Here is an 18047-nt window from a genome sequence, read left to right as displayed (position 1 = left end):
ACACACACACACACACACACACACACACACACACACACACACACACACACACACTCTTTCCTGCTTGTGATGGTTAAGGCTGTGTGTCAACTTGGCTGGGCCATGATTCTCCGTGGTTTAATAGCTGTATGATGCTGTGAGCACTTTCATGATGAGATCTGATATTATGTGATCACCTCCATGATGGGATCTGCTGTGAGTAGCCAATCAGTTGAGAGAGAGTTTCCTTGGGCGTGTGGCCTGCATTGAATATAAGTGGATATTCCGGCAAGGCTTGTGGGCTTTTGCTTGTTTTGGATTCTGCAGCTGCCTCCTGTTTGTCTGGCCTCCAGTTCTTGGGACTTGAGCTAGCAGCTTAACTGTGGTCTTGCATGCCGATATTGGGATCTGTCAATCTTTGCAGCCTGTGAGCAAGAGCCCTACTCTCTGACCTGCCGATCTTGAGTTCGCCAGCCCCTGGGGCTACGTGAACCAGGAGAGGCCTCCATCCTGACCCACAGACTTGGGACGTTCCAGCCTCTGCAACCGTGTGAGCCATTTCCTTGATATAAATCTCAATCTCTCTCTCTCTCTCTATATATATATATATATACACACGCTATATATATACGCTTTACTGGTTTTGCTTTTCTAGAGAACCCAGCCTAAGACACTGGTTTTCCATAATTTAGCTTAGATGCTCAAAGATAGTTGTTTCTATACCTGACCTATATTACTAATCACTATTTAATATTAATGCGCTTGACCAACTACCCAAGTAATTACTTTCTTCAATACTTAAAAACAGAGTTAACTGCCTGTGCACGTCTGAATTTTAAGGGGAAGAAGGCATTTCCACTGTTGTTTTTAATGGAAAAGATCATCATAGCTAGACTTTGATCCTGTAAACTGAAGAACCTCGACTCTAGTGAACCAAATCTTCAGGTCGGTATTTTCACTTTTTGAGGCTTTATCAAAGCAGTTATCTTTTCCCTTTCCTCAACCTAAATCAAAATAAATTACATGCAAAAACTGTCAGTGCAATTCCAAATGCTAAGTGCTGGGCTACACAAGGCAGCAACCGCAAAGTCAAGCTAAGACTGCCCTCGGCTGTAAAGATAAGTGTACCACTTTGGAGTCTGCTTTCTGCAGCTTTTAAGAAAGACAGAGAACTATGAATTCTGGACAACTGCTAGAACAACCTCCATATTACAGTAAGACCTGTGAAAGCCGGAAGCTGTTTAAGGCAGAAACCCATCAGAGAAAGAAAACTGAAGTATTTTTCACTAAAACAAGCAATAGAAGAGGGACAAGACCGCAGTACCCTGTCAAAGGCAGAAAACTTGTGCAATCTGAACAAGGCACTCACTCCTGTCAACTTCCGGCTCTACAGGTTATCACTGTGTCTCTTTTAACCCGTTAAATATTATTTTCTTAATATTTTATTATTATTTAATAATAAATAATAATAATACTTCACTGTGTTTTCAGTGAAAGTTTACACAGCAATTCAACAATTTCCACACAAATTGCTCAGTGACCCCGTAAAGCATCATTTTCTCACACTGCAATATAATTTTTGTGCAATCCCAGAAAGGCAGCTAGGTGTAAGGATTTCTCCATGCCAAAAAGGGCCAAGATGCATTAAGTAACAGATTGTTGTCATTAGGTGCCGTCAAGTTGACTCACAGCCACCCTGTGTGACAGAGTAGAACTGTCCCATAGGTCTCCTAGGCTGTAATCTTTACAGAAGCAGATCATCAGGTCTTTCTCCCACGGAGCTCTGGGTGGGTTCGAACTGCTGACCTTTCAGTTAGCAGCCAAGTGCTTATCACCCTTTAACAAACACTTAAGAACAGGCTATTTTAACATAGTAAGACACTATGATTATATACTACCAGGAACAATAAACAGTTTATACCCTCTCTCCTCTCATCAGAATAACTCCTGTGATACGTTGTCTTATCTACCAACCGTGAAGAATCTAGGGTTAAGGTTACCCAAGTATTCTACCATAGCAGGTTCCAGCTTTATTTTCAACCAGGGTTGATTCTCAATTAGTCTGACTTGTAAAATGTTGATCTATTTTATTAGTGGTGTTTGAATGCTAAATTCAATTTATTCTACTATTTATAAAATATTTTAGGTTATACTGAGACACTGCATTCCTAAAGCTACGAAACTTTGAGGCCATAGTTCAATATAGTGACATGAAACAATAGTTCATTTTCAACAAAGGGAAGGATATGTTCTACCACATAATAAAAGAAGGGCTGCCACAAGAGAACCTGAAACGGGAGCAAAATAAAAATTTCACGATAATAAAGACCCCAGTCGCCCACAAGGCATAGGTTTTCCACACAGCTTTCTAGACTGGAAGCAGGAGATGCGTTACAGTATGAGGCACAGAACGCACATTTTTACCCTGCGGAGTTTACTTGCAAAACTGACTCCAACGCAAACGAAAATGAACTTGACTCTTGAAGGTTTTACAAAAATTACCACGCAATCAAATGGTATCACGGCCACAACAGATGGACTCTTGACAGAACAGGAGAAAAATGTGGAACAGAACCTCCAATTCCTAAAACAACAACCACAATGACAACAGACCTACTGGACTGGTTGAGACCAGAGGACTCCCCATAACTATCGCCCTGAGATACTCTTCAAACCTTGAACCGAGACTAACCCCTGAGGTCACCTTGTAGCTAAATAACAAACTGGCTCACAAAATAATGAATATCACCTGTAAGTACAGTGCTCCTTTAAAAAATCACCTAATGAGACCAAACGGTCAACAACTACTTTAAAACAAAGATAAAAAGATAAGGGGGCAAGGAAACTAGATTAATGGAAACGGAACAACCAGAACAGAAATAACGAGAATGTTCATGCATTGTAAAGAATGTAACCAATGTCACTGAACAACTTGTGTAGAAATCATTGAATGGGAACCTCAACTCCTATATAAACCTTAACCAGAAACACAATAAAATTTATTAAAAAAAAAACTAAAAATGTGAATGACTGGTTTGATTTTAAGAATGTGCTATTTTCAATTCACAAATGCACTTCTTGTCTCATCTCAGAGTCAGTGACCACAAAATAATACCCTGATGGCTCTTCTCCTTTCTGGAGAGGGTTAGGGACACACACTTAGAGTGTGTGATAATTCCTTACTGTAAAGGATGAGGTATAAAGCCTCCCTCCAGGCTAACCTCAAGCAGTATTTTAGGGCAATCTGGAGCACTGTGGAGCCCTGGTGGTGCAGTGGTTAAGAGCTCGGCTGCTAACCAAAAAGTCAGCAGTTCAAATCCACCAGCTACTCCTTGGAAACCCAATTCTACTCTCTCCTATAGGGTCACTATGAGTCAGAACTGCCTCCCTGGCAACGGGTTGGGTTCTGGGGGCATCTTCAGCTATTGAACAGCAGGGGAAGAAATGAACTCGGCAATGCCCAGACTCTCTCCCTCTGTGATGGTTAATCTCATCACCTCACATGACACAGGGTGGCCTTCCATCTGGCTCGATTCAAGCCTCACTTCCAGTGTTTGAAGAAGCTGACCATACCTCAGTACTTCTAAGCCAAAGGAGGCCTGGTGGCACAGCAGTTAAGTGCTCAGTTGCTAAGTGAAAAGACAGCAGTTCAAATCCACCCAGTAGCTCCGCAGGAGAAAGACCTGGTGATCTGCAGCCATAAAGATAGAAGCCTACGGGGCGAGTTCTGTTCGATCATGTGGGGTCGCTGAGAGTCGGAGCCGATTCCATGGCAACGGGTACCTCGAAGCCTCTTTCTTCAAAGAGAGCACCAGCTACCAGGAACTCCCTTGAATACGTCTGTTCAGACTTGTCTCTTCTAGATAAATCACAGCAGTAAAGATATCAGGGTTTTGTTTTGCTTTTTAATCTAAAAGGAATTAAGTGTTTTATCTTTAACAGCTCAGGAAGCTGAGAAAAGGAGCTAAAGTCTTCAGCAAACAGCTGTTGAACCTCTTTAATTAAAGGGAGGCTGCAGGACAGCATCTCACAACCCATCACTCAGTGAAGAAACGGCGCACTGCCACGAGACAATTCACACATGTCCACGAGCTGTGTGACACAAAGGGAACGCTGCAGGTTTCCTGACAGCTCACATCACGCAACGACAAACACAGAACCCAAGTGTAAGCGATCACGCTGAATTTTAAAGCCCAGAAAGGTTTTTTCCTTGCTTGAAAATAATTTCACACGTTATGCCCAATGCACCACCTTCTATAATACCTTTAAGGTTCCTTTAAACCCCTATGAAATGCCTGCATCTCAGAGAGCATCGCTGTTCTGATGGTGTCAATGTGTACTATTTTGTTAAAGGGAGAATTTACTTTTGCGGTGTACCAAGAATGCTGTAGGAGTTCCTGGGTGGCGCAAAAGGTTGAGCGCTCGCCAACTAGCCAAAAAGTTGGCGTTTCGAACCCACCGAGAGGCATCTCAGAAGACAGGCGTGGTGATCTGCTTCTAAAAGTTCAATACCGATACACTATCCATTGCTGTTGAATCAATTCCGAATCACAGGGACCCTACAGGACAGAGTACAACTGTCCGACAGGGTTTCCAAGGCTGTAATCTTCACGGAGAAGGACATCATGCTTGGTAAAGCGGACAGTCAGCAAAAAAGAGGAAGACCCTCAATGAGATGGACTGACACAGTGGCTGCAACAGGGGGCTCAAGCATAACAACAACTGTGAGGATGGCGTAGGACTGGGCAGTGTTTCGTTCTGCTGTATACAGGGTCACTGTGAGTCGGAACCAACTCAATGGCACCTAACAACAACAATCTTTACGGAAACTGACTGCCACATCTTTCTTCCATGGAGTGGCTGGTGGGTTAGAACCGATAACCTATCAGCAGCCAAGCGCTTAACCACTGCGCCACCATGACTCCTTTCTGAAAGGTCACAGCCTTGAAAACCCAGTGAAACAGTTCTACTCTGCAACAGACGGGGTCACCATGAGTCGTAACCGACTCAATGACAACAAGAAGAATGCTATATTTAAATGGAAATCCAGACACAAGTATAGTTATGTAAATGTTTCACTGTAAGGCCAAGAAAAAAAAGTACACTATTTAAAACGTTCTTTTATTCGGAACTTGGTTTTATTATCGATTCCTCCATGGGAATAAAAAATGAATTCAATGTATACTGATCGCTTGCCTAGACCAGAGCCATTGAACCCAGTCTCTGTATGCCCAGAGGCTGCAACACTACGATGCACCACTAGTGGGATCCATGTCTAGCGCGCTCTTCCACTCAGTGGCTGGGGCAAGTGAAACAGCAACTAAAAACAAATAGCTGTCAAGGAGACTGCAACTCATGGCGACCCCATGTGTGTCAGAGTAGAACTGTGCTCCATAGGGTTTCCAGTGGCTGATTTTTCATAAACAGATCACCAGGCCTTTCTTCTGAGATGCCTCTGGGTGGCCTCAAACCTCTAACCTTTCAGTTAGAGGCCCAGCACATTAACTGTTTGTGCCACTCAGTGTCTCCAAAACCAACTGTCTTTGAGTCGACTCCGACTCATGGCGACCCCATGTGTGTCAGAGTAGAACTGTGCTCCATAGGGTTTTCGATGATTGACTTTTCAGAAACAGATCACCAGACCTTTCTTCCAAGGAGCCTCTGGGTGGATTCAAACCGCCAAGCTTTTGGCTAGTAGCCCAGTGCGTTAACCATTTGCACTACCAGGGGCAACTGAGAGCTGGCCCCAAATAATGCAGTAACAGTAGGGCTGAGTCTGAATTTGTCAAAGATAAATCCACCGTCTCATCTAGGTGATTTCCTTCACTGGTCTTTGGCCTTTATTAATTCAAGCATTTCTACCACAGAGTACATACGGGAAGAAAAAAGAAAAAGAACACCCTAAGGTATTCTGCTTGACTGTAGCAGTCATATACTTGGACAGGGGCGGCTGTCTGAACTCCCAATTCAATTTGTGTTTGAGACAATCTGTGGACTTCAATTCCTTGCTATCCTCATTGCTACCGAAAATAAAAGGCCTACTTTCACAGCTTCCGGCCAAGTGAAAAATGGCCTTCAGCCAAGCAGGGCACCGACATGGACATCAAACACTATACATCAAGTGCTATGTTTCTAACACTGCTCACGGGATTATACTATAGGTGTACATGGCAGAAAGAGCGTAGGATTTGAAACCAGAAAACTCGAGTTCAAGCCCCAGCTCCACTACTCAGTGGCTACGTGAACATGGGCCAGCAGTGTATCAGTACTCGGCTTTCTCTACAATATCAAGTGACTAACAACAATTATGACATCCCAGGGAGACTGTCAACTCTCAATTAGGTGACAGAACACACGTGAAGAGCACACCAGAACAGGAGACAGAGACCAGCAGACTTAGCAGCAGGTACTGTGCTGCTGTCACGGTAACTAACGTTTGCTGTTACTCTGCTGTTGGGTGCTGCTGAGCCAATTCCGACTCACAGCGACCCCGTGTGACAGAGCAGAACTGCCCCCCAGGGTCTCCCAGGCTGTCATCTTTACAGGAGCAGATCGTCAGGTCTTTTCTCCTATGGAGCCGCTAGGTGGGTCTGAACCGCCAACCTTTCAGTTAGCAGCTGAGAGCTTTAACCACTGTGGCACCAGAATGACTGGATAATTCTTTGGGTCAACTGGCGGCTAGACATCTGAAAGGAGGTGCAGAACCCACTGGTCTGGCAGGCTACACATGCATCAAGCAACACAGACCTCAGCATTGCTAAAATCTGCAGCCTTTGGCCACCTTTTCAAGTGGATGTGTCCACACTGTGCCACAGAAACCCACCTTGTGAGAACTTCAAAAGAGCTTTTAGGTCTCATGCTTTGATGATCCCGGATCCAAATTAATCGAAGCAAATCAATACATTGGGCTTTGGGGGCTTTGTCTTTAAGGCTCATAACAGGCTCAGCACATTTTATAACTTTTTAAAGTCTGCTGACTCAAAATTCAAAAATAAAAAACATTTGATGGATATCTGAAAGCTCTATCTGAGCCTTATGCTCAGATAGATACAAAAGCAGTAAACTAGATGACTAAAAATTACTAAATTAAAATTAAGACTTTTTGTTTATTAAGAAAATGTTCTGCATCCCACTCTGGTGAGTGGTGTCTGGGGTCTTAAAAGCTTGCGAGTGGCCATCTGAGATGCATCAATTGGTCCCAACCCACCTGGAGCAAAGGAGAATGAAGAACACTAAAGACATAAGGAAAATATTAGCCCAAGAGACAAAAGGGCCACATAAACCAGAAACTCCATCAGCCTGAAGCCACAAGAACTAGATGGTGCCCAGCTACAGCCAATGACCATTCTGACAGGGAACACAATAGAGAGTGCCTGACGGAGCAGGAGAGAAGACCAGACTTAATGGTCTGACAGAGACTGGAGAAACCCCCAAACCTATGGCCCCCAGATGCTCTGTTAACCCAAAACTGAAACCATTCCCGATGCCCACTCTTCAAGCAAAGGTTAGACTGGACTATAAAACATTAAATAATACTTGTGAGGAGTGTGCTTCTTAGTTCAAGCAGACATACGAGACCACATAGCAGCTCCTGTCCGGAGGCAGGATGAGAAGGCAGGGAGGGACAGGAGCTGGTTGGATGGACACGGGAAACCAGGGTGGAAAGGGGGAGTGTGCTGTCACATTATACGGACTGCAACTGGTGTCACATAACAATCTGTACATAAACTTGTGTATGAGAAATTAACCTGAGCTGTAAACTTTCACCTAAATCACAATTAAAAAAAAAAAAAATGAAGGCTACTTTTTTTTTCATTTCTGTAGACATGAAACATACAGCAGGGACAGTCCCCAGTTTTCTGCTTTGCTTTCACTTGAGAAAGGTGTTTCAGAATGTACCACGACCAATGTCAACAACCTTAACATCAATATTATGAAAAGAACCACCACTCAGAACACAGCTTCCAGACCAATCAGATCAATTCAAACACTGCTGCCTGCTGTTAAAAATAAAAATAAAAAATAAAAAAAATAAAAAAGCAGCATACTTCATTTTCCTTGGCAGTCTTTTCTTTAAAGATGTATGCCAACAATTATCCCACAAAGCCCTTCCAGATTCTGAGGAAAGGACAACAATCTTACATTTAGGTTAAATTAGCAGTTAATGAGAATTTCATTTTAACGTGCCATATTGATTCTTCATAGCATTTTAGGACCCCATTTTTAATGAATGCACCTTTTTATTTAGGCTGATTTAATAGGGCTTAGAATTTAAGTTGACTTTTTATCATGAGTTGGAATCGACTTGACGGCAATGGATGGATGGATTTTTACTCTAACCAAAGACGGATGGATTTTTACTGTAACCAAAAAAAAAAAAAACACAGCAGTTAAGCACTTGGCTGCTAACCAAAAAGTCGGCAGTTTGAACCCACCAGCCGCTCCATAGGAGAAGGATGCAGCAGTGTGCTTTCAGTAAAGATTATAGCCTTGGAAACCCCAATGGGCAGTTCTACCCTGCCCTATACGTTGCTATGAGTCAGAACTGACTCGAAAACAATGGGTTATTTTTATTACAGGCACATATGAAGGTTTATAGTTAACATACTTTTAAAACGTAGTGTTTATCACTGGGTTTTATTTTATAATAAAAATAATATTGCTTTATTTGAAGAATATGTTCCCCTTTAAAATATAATTTCTAAGTATCATATTATCACGTGAAATACGTAATGAACTCTCCCATAGCTCCAGTCTCACAAAAGTTTAACAGCTGCTTTAGGAATCTATCCTACATAATATCCCACATTCAGTGAAACTGACAGTCTTCTCATGGAAAAAAAATTAGAAAATGTACTAAAATTAGAAATGCAAAAACCAAAAACAAAACTCATTACTGTCGAGTCGGTTCTGACTCACAGCGACCCCACAGGACGAGAAGAACTGCCCCACAGGGTTTCCAAGGCTGTCATCTTTATGGAAGACTGCCGCACCTTTCTCCCGTGGAATGGCAAGTGGGTTCAAACCACCAAGCTTCTGGTTAGCAGTCGAGCGCTTAACCACTGTGCCACACAAAAGACTGTCTAATATTCAATTTCAGAAAAGTACTGCTTGAAATAAGGTGAAAAAGGAGAAGAATTCTGCCTATTTATATTTAGAACATGCTTCTTTTTGACATTATCACCATAGCTTTATTCTGCACCCTAGCAGAAGTCTGCAATGACACCAAAAACGTGAATAAAAATACCATGTATCCAGAAGCCGGGATTTCCTCAAGCAGGCAGCATGTTTACAAGGCATCTTTTTCCTTTTCTCCAAATATACCCACTGTTGTTGGATGCTGTTGAGTCATTCTAACTAATAGTGACCCCATGTGACAAAAGAGAACTGCCCCATAGGGTTTCCCAGGCTGTAATCTTTACAGAAGCAGACTGCCACATCTTTCTCCCGTGGAGCTGCTGGTGGGTTCAAACCACTGACCTTTTGGTTAGCAGTCAAGCGCTTAACCATTGCACCACCAGGGTTCCTTCTAATATACTTATTCGTGAGCAAATACAATACCTTTTAAAAAAAAAAAGTTCTAACTTTTACATTTAAAATAAACATAAATAGAAGGAACAGCCTTCAAGAAAACATTCTTTTCTCGTAGTCTCTAACCTTGAAATCCCCCGAAATATTCTGCTCTTCTGCGTGCACTTCAGAGACTGTGCCCGGGCAGGTCTGGCTATCATAACAGGATGTTGTTTTGCAAAGTGGATTTTTATTCCCAATACTGTCTCTGAGGAGGCTTCCACAGCGAAACCTTTCCATTTCCAATTTAAAATACTGTTCTAAATGGTATTTAGAAGGGCTATGAGCACCTACACTTCAATACAAAATTGTCCTTCCTAATTGACCTTGGTGTCTGAAATGGTACAATGAGTCTCACTGATTAAATTACTCCTTTTACTTCAACATTACATCTGTCATTATTCCTTTCTCGAGTTCATGCCTGGTTTGGACTTTTTTTTGTTATTAAAGGCAACCTGCATTTTAAAAGTTCAATAAAAATGAATAACCCAAAACATACTTCTGTCACCATGAAATTTCTTGCATGTTTTTACTGCAACAAAGATATGCTCCTTCTTCACTGGCTTTCCCTAAAAAAAAAAAAAGAACAAGAAAAAATATATGCACGTAAGATTCAGCATTATCTTAAATTCACATCCATGTTACATATCAAATGCTCCACCATTAACTTGTAGCCGTCAAGCCAATTCCGTCTCAGAGCAACCCTACAGGACAGAGTAGAACTGCCGCATAGCGTTTCCAAGGCTGTAATCTTTACGGAAGCTGACTGCTACATCTTCCTCCTGTGGAGTGGCTGGTCGGTTCGAACCGCTGACATTTCAGTTAGCAGCTGAGCACTTAACCACTGTGCCACCAGGGCATATAGGTACCCAAAAGGGATCTAGGTATTCCTTTCCTTTTTCCAAATGGCAAAGATTTTGATGAAGGGAGACCAGTAGAAGGATGTTCTGGTGCAAAATAAGAGATGACTCCCTCTCTGGGCCCACCCTTACTCTGACACCTGACGTGTTTTACAGGTCCTTTAACGGGCCCCTAAATCTAAGTTAAGACATTCAGCCCTCTGCCGAAGGTAGGATTACTTCAAACACCTAACACCCTGAGCTGGCTTAGATCACACAGATGAAGGGGCTGCACCTAGAGGGGCTGTGTGAAGCCCACATCCAAGGCAAACAGCAACTACAAAGGGTTTTTCTGGCCCCGTTAGAACACCTCTCAGGCCTCATGGCACCTACATCATTGGGGGCTGATTTAGAGTGACAGCTAATTACAGCTTTGTCATGTCACTCAGGCAGTCAGAGGCCAACGCTTCCAAAAACCAAACCCAAACCTGTCGCTGTCAAGTCGATTCCAACTCATAGCAACCCTATAGGACAGAGAAGAACTGCCCCACAGGGTTTCCAAGGCTGTAATCTTTACAGAAGCAGACTGCCACATCCTTCTCCCTCGGAGCATCGAGTGGATTAAAACTGACGAATTTTCGGTCACAGCTGAGCACGTAACCACTGAGCCACTCCCCTAAAAGAACACTAAAGAGCAAGCATGCATAATGCTGAGAGAGACAGGTTTTCCCCTTCAGGGATTCTGCAAACATTACAGGTTCTGTTCCATTGTTGCAATACATTGTTGGAGCCCTGGTGACTCAATGGTTAAACGCTTCGCTGCTAACTGAAAGGTCTGCAGTTCGAACCTACCCAGCAGCTCGTTGGGAGAAAAACCTGGTGATCTGCTCCCGTAAAGACGACAGTCTAGAAAACCCTACGGGGCAGTTCTACCATCACGTGGGGTTGCTATGAGCTAGAATCGACTTGATGGCACCTAATAAAAACATATGTATACATATAAAATTTATCTTATAAAATGGCACACACAGACTTTAGTGTGATTGACTTGAGAATAACAGACAACACTTGAGTTTTCTTCCAATTTTTCTCCTTATGAAAAGAAACTGTTAACATAGTGAGTTTCAGGGGTCTTTAGGCTCATTCTGGGGATGGGACCAAGCGTCTGCAAGAACGAGAAAGTTCATTCTGAAAGTTCTGGATGGTCTCAGGTGAAATCAAAGGCAGGGTCACCGGCTGACAGAGAAAAGGGCATGGGCTTGGGGAGAGGGCTTAGGTATATGGGAAATGTTTAAAACAGACTTTCTAGGAAATGGGATAGAAATTTTATTAAACCTCTTGCCATTCAGTCAATTCCGACTGATAGTGATCCTATAGGACAGAGCAGAACTGCCCCAGAGGGTTTCCAAGGAGCACCTGGTGGATTCAAACTGTCCACCTTTTGGTTAGCAGCCGAGCTCTTAACCACTGCATCACCAGGGCTCTGAAGAAGTTTCATTAGACACACGCTATATCATCAGCCAAATAAACGACTCTGGGCGCACGGGCTCTACAGAGCTGTGGCAGGCAGCACTGTACAGACTCTGGGGTGAGACACGGAGCCAGATCCTCACTCCATCTCCGCTAGCTGTGGAACTCTGAGCAAGGGCTGAACTTCCTGATGCCTCTCCTGTCACCTGTAAGATGGGGATACCAGCAGTACTTACCCGGCAGGGTTGTCATTAGTAGAAACATGACATGTCACTCTTGCCTGGCACAGAGCAAAATGCTCAACTTTAAGTATGTAAAGTGCTAGGAGAACACCATACACAGCATGCAAACTTTCCCTCGATCCACGAAGAAGTGCTTCCGCTCCCACTTACACAAAGCGGCAGGAACGAATGGAAGGTGGTGGCACAGTGGGAGCCCCCTCCATCGGTACAAAACTCAGCCACTGGAGTCAGTGGAGGTCCGCCACCTTTGTCCCAAATGTAGAGGGCAATCTGTTGCGAGACAGGACACCAGCAATGAAAGAAGGAACTCAGCCAGAACCACAGGTATAAGACCAGACCACACCTGATGCCATCGAATTGATTCCGACTCATAGTGACCCTATAGGACAGAGCAGAACTGCCCACAGGGTCTCCCAACGAGTGGCTGGTGGATCTGAACCACCGACCTTCTGGTAAGCAGCCAAACACCTAACCAGAGCGTCAGCAGGACTCCACAGTGACTCTGTAAGAATGCATAAAACATCTCAAGAGACAAGAGAAGATGCCTTCTTCAGAGTATTAGGTTGAATCATAGCAATTTGTGAATAGTCAACATTTCTTTTTACCTACAAAAATGATAATTTCTGAGGAGCAGAGTTTTTAATTCTCATGGAATCCAGATTTTTGGGTTCCATGGAGGTTGGGGTGATTCACTCTATGGCCCCCGAGATGATCTTTGAGGCTTCAGAAAACCGGACTCCTAAAACTCACCTTCAAGTCAAACAACGGTCTGGCCTTGGGCACTGTGCTCTCTTCAGAACTACCTGCCTGTGGTTAGTGTGGAAAACAGAGACTCCAAAGGTCACATCAGAAGCTCAGTCGTAATCAGTAACTAATTGTTATTCAAGACAATGCTGTATGGAATCCTGTTTGACCACAAATCCTTGTATCAGTTCTATTCTGCCCCTTTATCCATGGTAATGCATAATTACCAGTGGTAAGATGGAATACAAAAATCTGTGAAAGACCTTTCTTCTATGGAACTTTTTTCTTTTTTTTTTTTTTGGTGGGGAGACTAAGTCAGAAATTTAGGCTGCTTCAATTTGCAAATAGTATGTTATGACAAACTTCAATCAATTTCTATTATTGGCTTAATATGATTTTTGTTTTAACATTTCATATGGATCCATCTAATTCTTTAATAATTAACTATGAATCAATAGTCTGGCCTCCAAAAAATTCCAAAGTATTTGTAGAAGATTTCAAGGAAGAACACATCCTAAAACACCACAGAGAGATGTTATTTTTAGGTACCACTGAGTCAGTTCCAACTCACAGCCACCCCATATGCAACAGAATGAAAGAAACACTGTCCCGTCCTGCCCTATCCTCATGATCATTGTCATGCTTGAGCCCATCATTGCAGCCACTGTGTCAATCCCTCTTGTTGAGGGTCTCCCTCTTTTGTGCTGACTGTCTACTTTACCAAGTATAATGTCCTTCTCCACAGACTGGTCCCTCCTGATAACGTGTCCAAAATATGTGAGATGAAGTCCCACCATCCTTGCCTCTGATGGGCTGTTATTTGTTCCAAGACATGTTTGTTTGTTCTTCTGGCAGTCCATGGTATATTCAATAGTCTTTGCCAACATCATAATTCAAAGGCATCAATTCTTCTTCGGTCTTCCTTATTCACTGTCCAGCTTTCACATGCATATGAAGTGATGGAAACACCATGGCCTGCGTCAGGCGCACCTTAGTCCTTAAAGTGACATTTTTGCTTTGTAACACTTTAAAGAAGTCTTTTGCAGCAGATTTGCCCAATGCAATGCATCGTTTGATTGAAGACGTAAGACGATATTATCCCTGACTCTGGTTTCCTATAGCATGGTAATTAGATACCCTGAATGGCCAACTTGATGAAAGTAACCGTTACTGAATTGTGTCCCCAAAAATATGTACTGTAAATCTTAACCCCTATACTCGTGGATGAAATCCCATTTGGGAATAGGGTTTCTTCATTATGTTAATGAGGCCATTATCGGTATAGGGTATTTTTCAGCCAATCACTTTTGAGATATAAAAAGAACAGTTTAGACACAGAGACAAGGAAGCACAGATGGGGGAAGATAGATCCCACGTAAGATCACTAAGGAATCAAGAAACAAAAGCTGGAAAGAGACAAGGACCTTTCTTCCTCCAGAGCCAACGGAGAGAGAAAGCCTTCCCCTCGAGCCGGCACCCTGAATTGGACTTCTAGTCTCCAAAACTGTGGAAAAATAAATTTGTTTGTTAAAGGACCCACTTGTCGTATTTTTGTTATAGCAGCACTAGATGTGCTGACCCAAGCCATGGTATTTTCAGTCGCCTCATATGCATTCGAAAGCTGGACAATGAATAAGGAAGACCAAAGAACTGATACCTTTGAACTATGGCGTTGACAAAGAATACTGAATATACCATGAACTGCCAGAAGAACAAACAAATCTGTCTTGGAAGAAGTACAGCCAGAATGCTCCTTAGAAGTGAGGATGGTGAGACTGTTTCACATACTTTGGACATGTTATCAGGAGGATCAGTCCCTGGAGAAGGACATCATGCTTGGTAAAGCAGAGTGTCAGCAAAAAAGAGGAAGACCCTCAACAAGATGGACTGACACAGTGGCTGCAACCATGGGCTCAAGCATAACAACAATTGTGAGGATGGCGCTGGACTGGGCAGTGTTTCCTTCTGTTGTATATAGGGTCACTAAGAGTTGGAACTGACTCGACAGCCCCTAACAACAAGATACCTGAGACAGTACCTAAAAATGCTCGATACACTATTTTAAAAATCATTTTAAATATATTGCTAAGTTGGCACGAAAGTAGGGAAACCATGTAGGACAAAAACAATGTGAATGTGAGAATCCTGGGAGAAAAAAGGAGCCCCAAGTGTTGTTTTCCCCCAGTAGGTTCAGTGGAACCCTGTCAGCGCCGAGTTCCTGGTAGGAGTTCAGAGAATAAAGCCTAGGGCCCACCTGAGGTGGGGAGTGTCTCACAGCAAAGCCCCACAGAAAGCTGGGCCTTGTAGCTAGACGGGGAGTGGGGATAATCCCTCTGAGATTCGGTAACCAAAAGCCAGCGCCCCCTGACTTGTGCCGCTTGTGTGGCCCCAGAACCTCTAAAACTGAATACTATACAGTGGTCTCAGGTTAGTATAACCCTCAGGCAGAGGGAAGAAGCACATGCAAATGCCTCCTGTGGGAATTCACAACTTTAATACAGAGCTTGGAGAACCGCCACAGATGAAGTTCCACAGGAACAAGAGTCCTTACAGAAAAATCTCACACACACACACACACACACACACAAAGGACAATGAGCAAAAGCCAGAAGACACAGTTTAATGTTAACTGCATAAAATGATGACAATGCCTAATTTACAGGGTTACCAAAAAAAAAATATATATATACTGGGCAACAATAGCATGTACATTGGGAGTGGAATAATCAGAGTAAAGTTATTCAGAAACCCCTGAGTCTTCAGGATATTGATTAATTAAGATATTGTGAGGTTATGAATATACGTTAAAGTATTTAAAATAACTAGTAAAGTACTGACAAAGAAACCGAACTTCCAAACTAGTAAAGGAGAAAAACGTGGAATAAAAAAAGAAAAAAATGTAATAGAAGGTGAAAAAGGTTTAAAAATATAGTGGAAAATATTTGAGTTTTTCTTCTCTGACAGGTTTCTGCCTAACACAGGTCCTGGCTTTTGCAGGTTTTACCGTATTAGTAATCATAATCAACATAAATGGAAATTTGTTTTGAAGATAAAGATTGTCAAACTGGGAGAAACAAGATATAATTTCTTTAAAAGAGCCACATCTAAAAGATGGGACACAAAAGAGTTGAAAGATAAAGATTATGAGGCAAACACCAAGAGAAAGCTTTTGTTTGTGTGGCAGTTGCTATCAAGTCGATTCCAACTCATTATGACCCCATGTGTCATGGACTGAATTATGCTGAATTATGTCCCCCCAAAAACGTGTGTATCAATTTGGCTGGGCCATGATTCCCAGTATTGTGTGGTTGTCCTCCATTTTCTGAATGTAATTTTATGTTAAAGAGGATTAGGGTGGGATTATAACACCCTTACTGAGGTCGTTTCCCTGGTCCAATGTAAAGGGACTTTCCCTGTGGTGTGGCCTGTACCACCTTTTATCTTACAAGAGATAAAAGGAAAGGGAAGCAAGCAGAGTAGGGGACCTCATACCACCAATAAAGCAGCACCGCGAGCAGAGTGCATCCTTTGTACCCGAGGCTCCTGCACAGAGAAGCTCCTAGACCAAGGGAAGATTGATGACAAGGACTTTCCTCCAGAGCTGACAGAGAAAGCCCTCCCTGGAGGTGACACCCTGAATTTGGACTTCTAGCCTACTAGACTGTGAGAAAATAAATTTCTCTTTGTCAAAGCTATCCACTTGTGGTATTTCTGTTATAGCAGCACTAGACGACTAAGACACCATGTGTACCAGAGTAGAACTGTGCTCTAGAGGGTTTTTAATGTTGATTTTTTTTTGGAAGTAGATCACTAGGCCTTTCTTCTAAGGTGCCTCTGAGTGGAGCACAGTTCTACTCGGACCAACAGGGGCTGCCATGAGCTGGGAATTGACTCTTAAGCCAGATGCTGCCTACATAGGTGTTTTGTTGATTGATGTTTACACTTTTCACATATCTTAGAAATATTATTTTGTATTTAATCAATGTTTAATAAATTTCTAGGCAGACCCTGGTTTCTAACTGGTCATTCTTTCCTTTGTGTAGAATGATTTTTTTTTTTTAAGTATACTTCTCCCCCAATAAGCTATTTCATAATTTTAAAACATCCAAAAAAAAAAACAAAACAAAACCTGCTACCATCAAGTCAATTCCAACTCATAGCAACCCTATAGGACAGAGCAGAACTGCCCCTTAGGGTTTCCAAGGAGCAGCCGGTGGATTCAAACTGCAGATCTTCTGGTTAGCAGCCAAACACTTAACCACTGTGCCACCAGGGCTCCTGAAAACATCTGTGAGGCTAAAAAGCCAGCATCACTGGACTAGTTACGTTTCAAGATTTACATAAACATCCTAAGACACAGATCTGGGCACAAAGTGATGATGGACGCCTGCCACCTGCCTCTCAGACAGCTGGTCACAAGTGTCCACTAAACTCCAAGGGAAGCAGGGGTGTTGGAGACCTAGGCTGGCATGCCCATGGCTGACTACTTTGGATCAACTGGCTTCATGTTGCTCCGAAGACCAAGCACAGATCCAAGAAGAAGGCATAAGCAAGACCAAGGTACCAAGTAAGACCAGAAATATTTACTTATACTTTATTTTTTTTGTTGAAAATATATACAGCAGAACCTATACCAATTTAACAATTTCTACACGTACAATTCAGTGACACTGATTACATTCTTCAAGTTGTGCAATCATTCTCACCCTCCTCTGCCAAAATGTTCCTCCCTTACTAACACAAGCTCACTGCCACCAAGCTTCCTGTCTAACTTTTCAAGTTGCTGTTGTCAGTTTGACCCCATACACATAGTTCTTTAAATGAGTACAATGCTCAAGACAAACACTCTTTACTAATCAAGCTAAACTGTTCCATGGTTTAAAGATGACTCCGGGGGAACAATGAGAAACCATCTCATCCCAACAGGGCCTGCATTAACCCAAAACACACAAAATAATAAATGTTGGAGAGGTTGTGGAGAGACTGGAACACTTATACACTGCTGGCGGGAATATAAAACAGTACAATCACTTTGGAAATTGATTTTGCACTTCTTTAAAAAGCTAGAAATAAAAGTGCCATACAATCTAGCAATCCCACTCCTTGGAATACATCCTAGGGAAATAAGAGCCGTCACACGAATAGATATATGCACACCCATGTTCACTGCAGCACTATTCACAATAGCCAAGAAGATAGAAAC

At 42.6% G+C, this 18047-nt stretch overlaps 1 protein-coding gene across 1 annotated transcript in view; it reads right to left on the bottom strand.

Annotated features, from left to right (window-relative positions):
- The window catches only part of B3GLCT (beta 3-glucosyltransferase), a 120432-nt gene that overhangs the window by 31275 nt on the left and 71110 nt on the right, over positions 1-18047 (bottom strand). Inside the window, exons 9-10 of the mRNA XM_004386032.2 lie at positions 12251-12370; positions 10049-10118 (exon numbers count right to left, since the gene is read on the bottom strand). Coding sequence (XP_004386089.1) covers positions 10049-10118; positions 12251-12370 — 190 coding nt within the window. The remainder of the gene's footprint in view (positions 1-10048; positions 10119-12250; positions 12371-18047) is intronic.

The sequence above is a fragment of the Trichechus manatus genome, unplaced genomic scaffold, assembly GCF_000243295.1.
Source record: "Trichechus manatus latirostris isolate Lorelei unplaced genomic scaffold, TriManLat1.0 scaffold00153, whole genome shotgun sequence".
NCBI classification, from domain to species: domain Eukaryota; kingdom Metazoa; phylum Chordata; class Mammalia; order Sirenia; family Trichechidae; genus Trichechus; species Trichechus manatus.
Note: the sequence above shows the minus strand (reverse complement) of the source record. Positions and strands in the feature narration are given on the sequence as shown.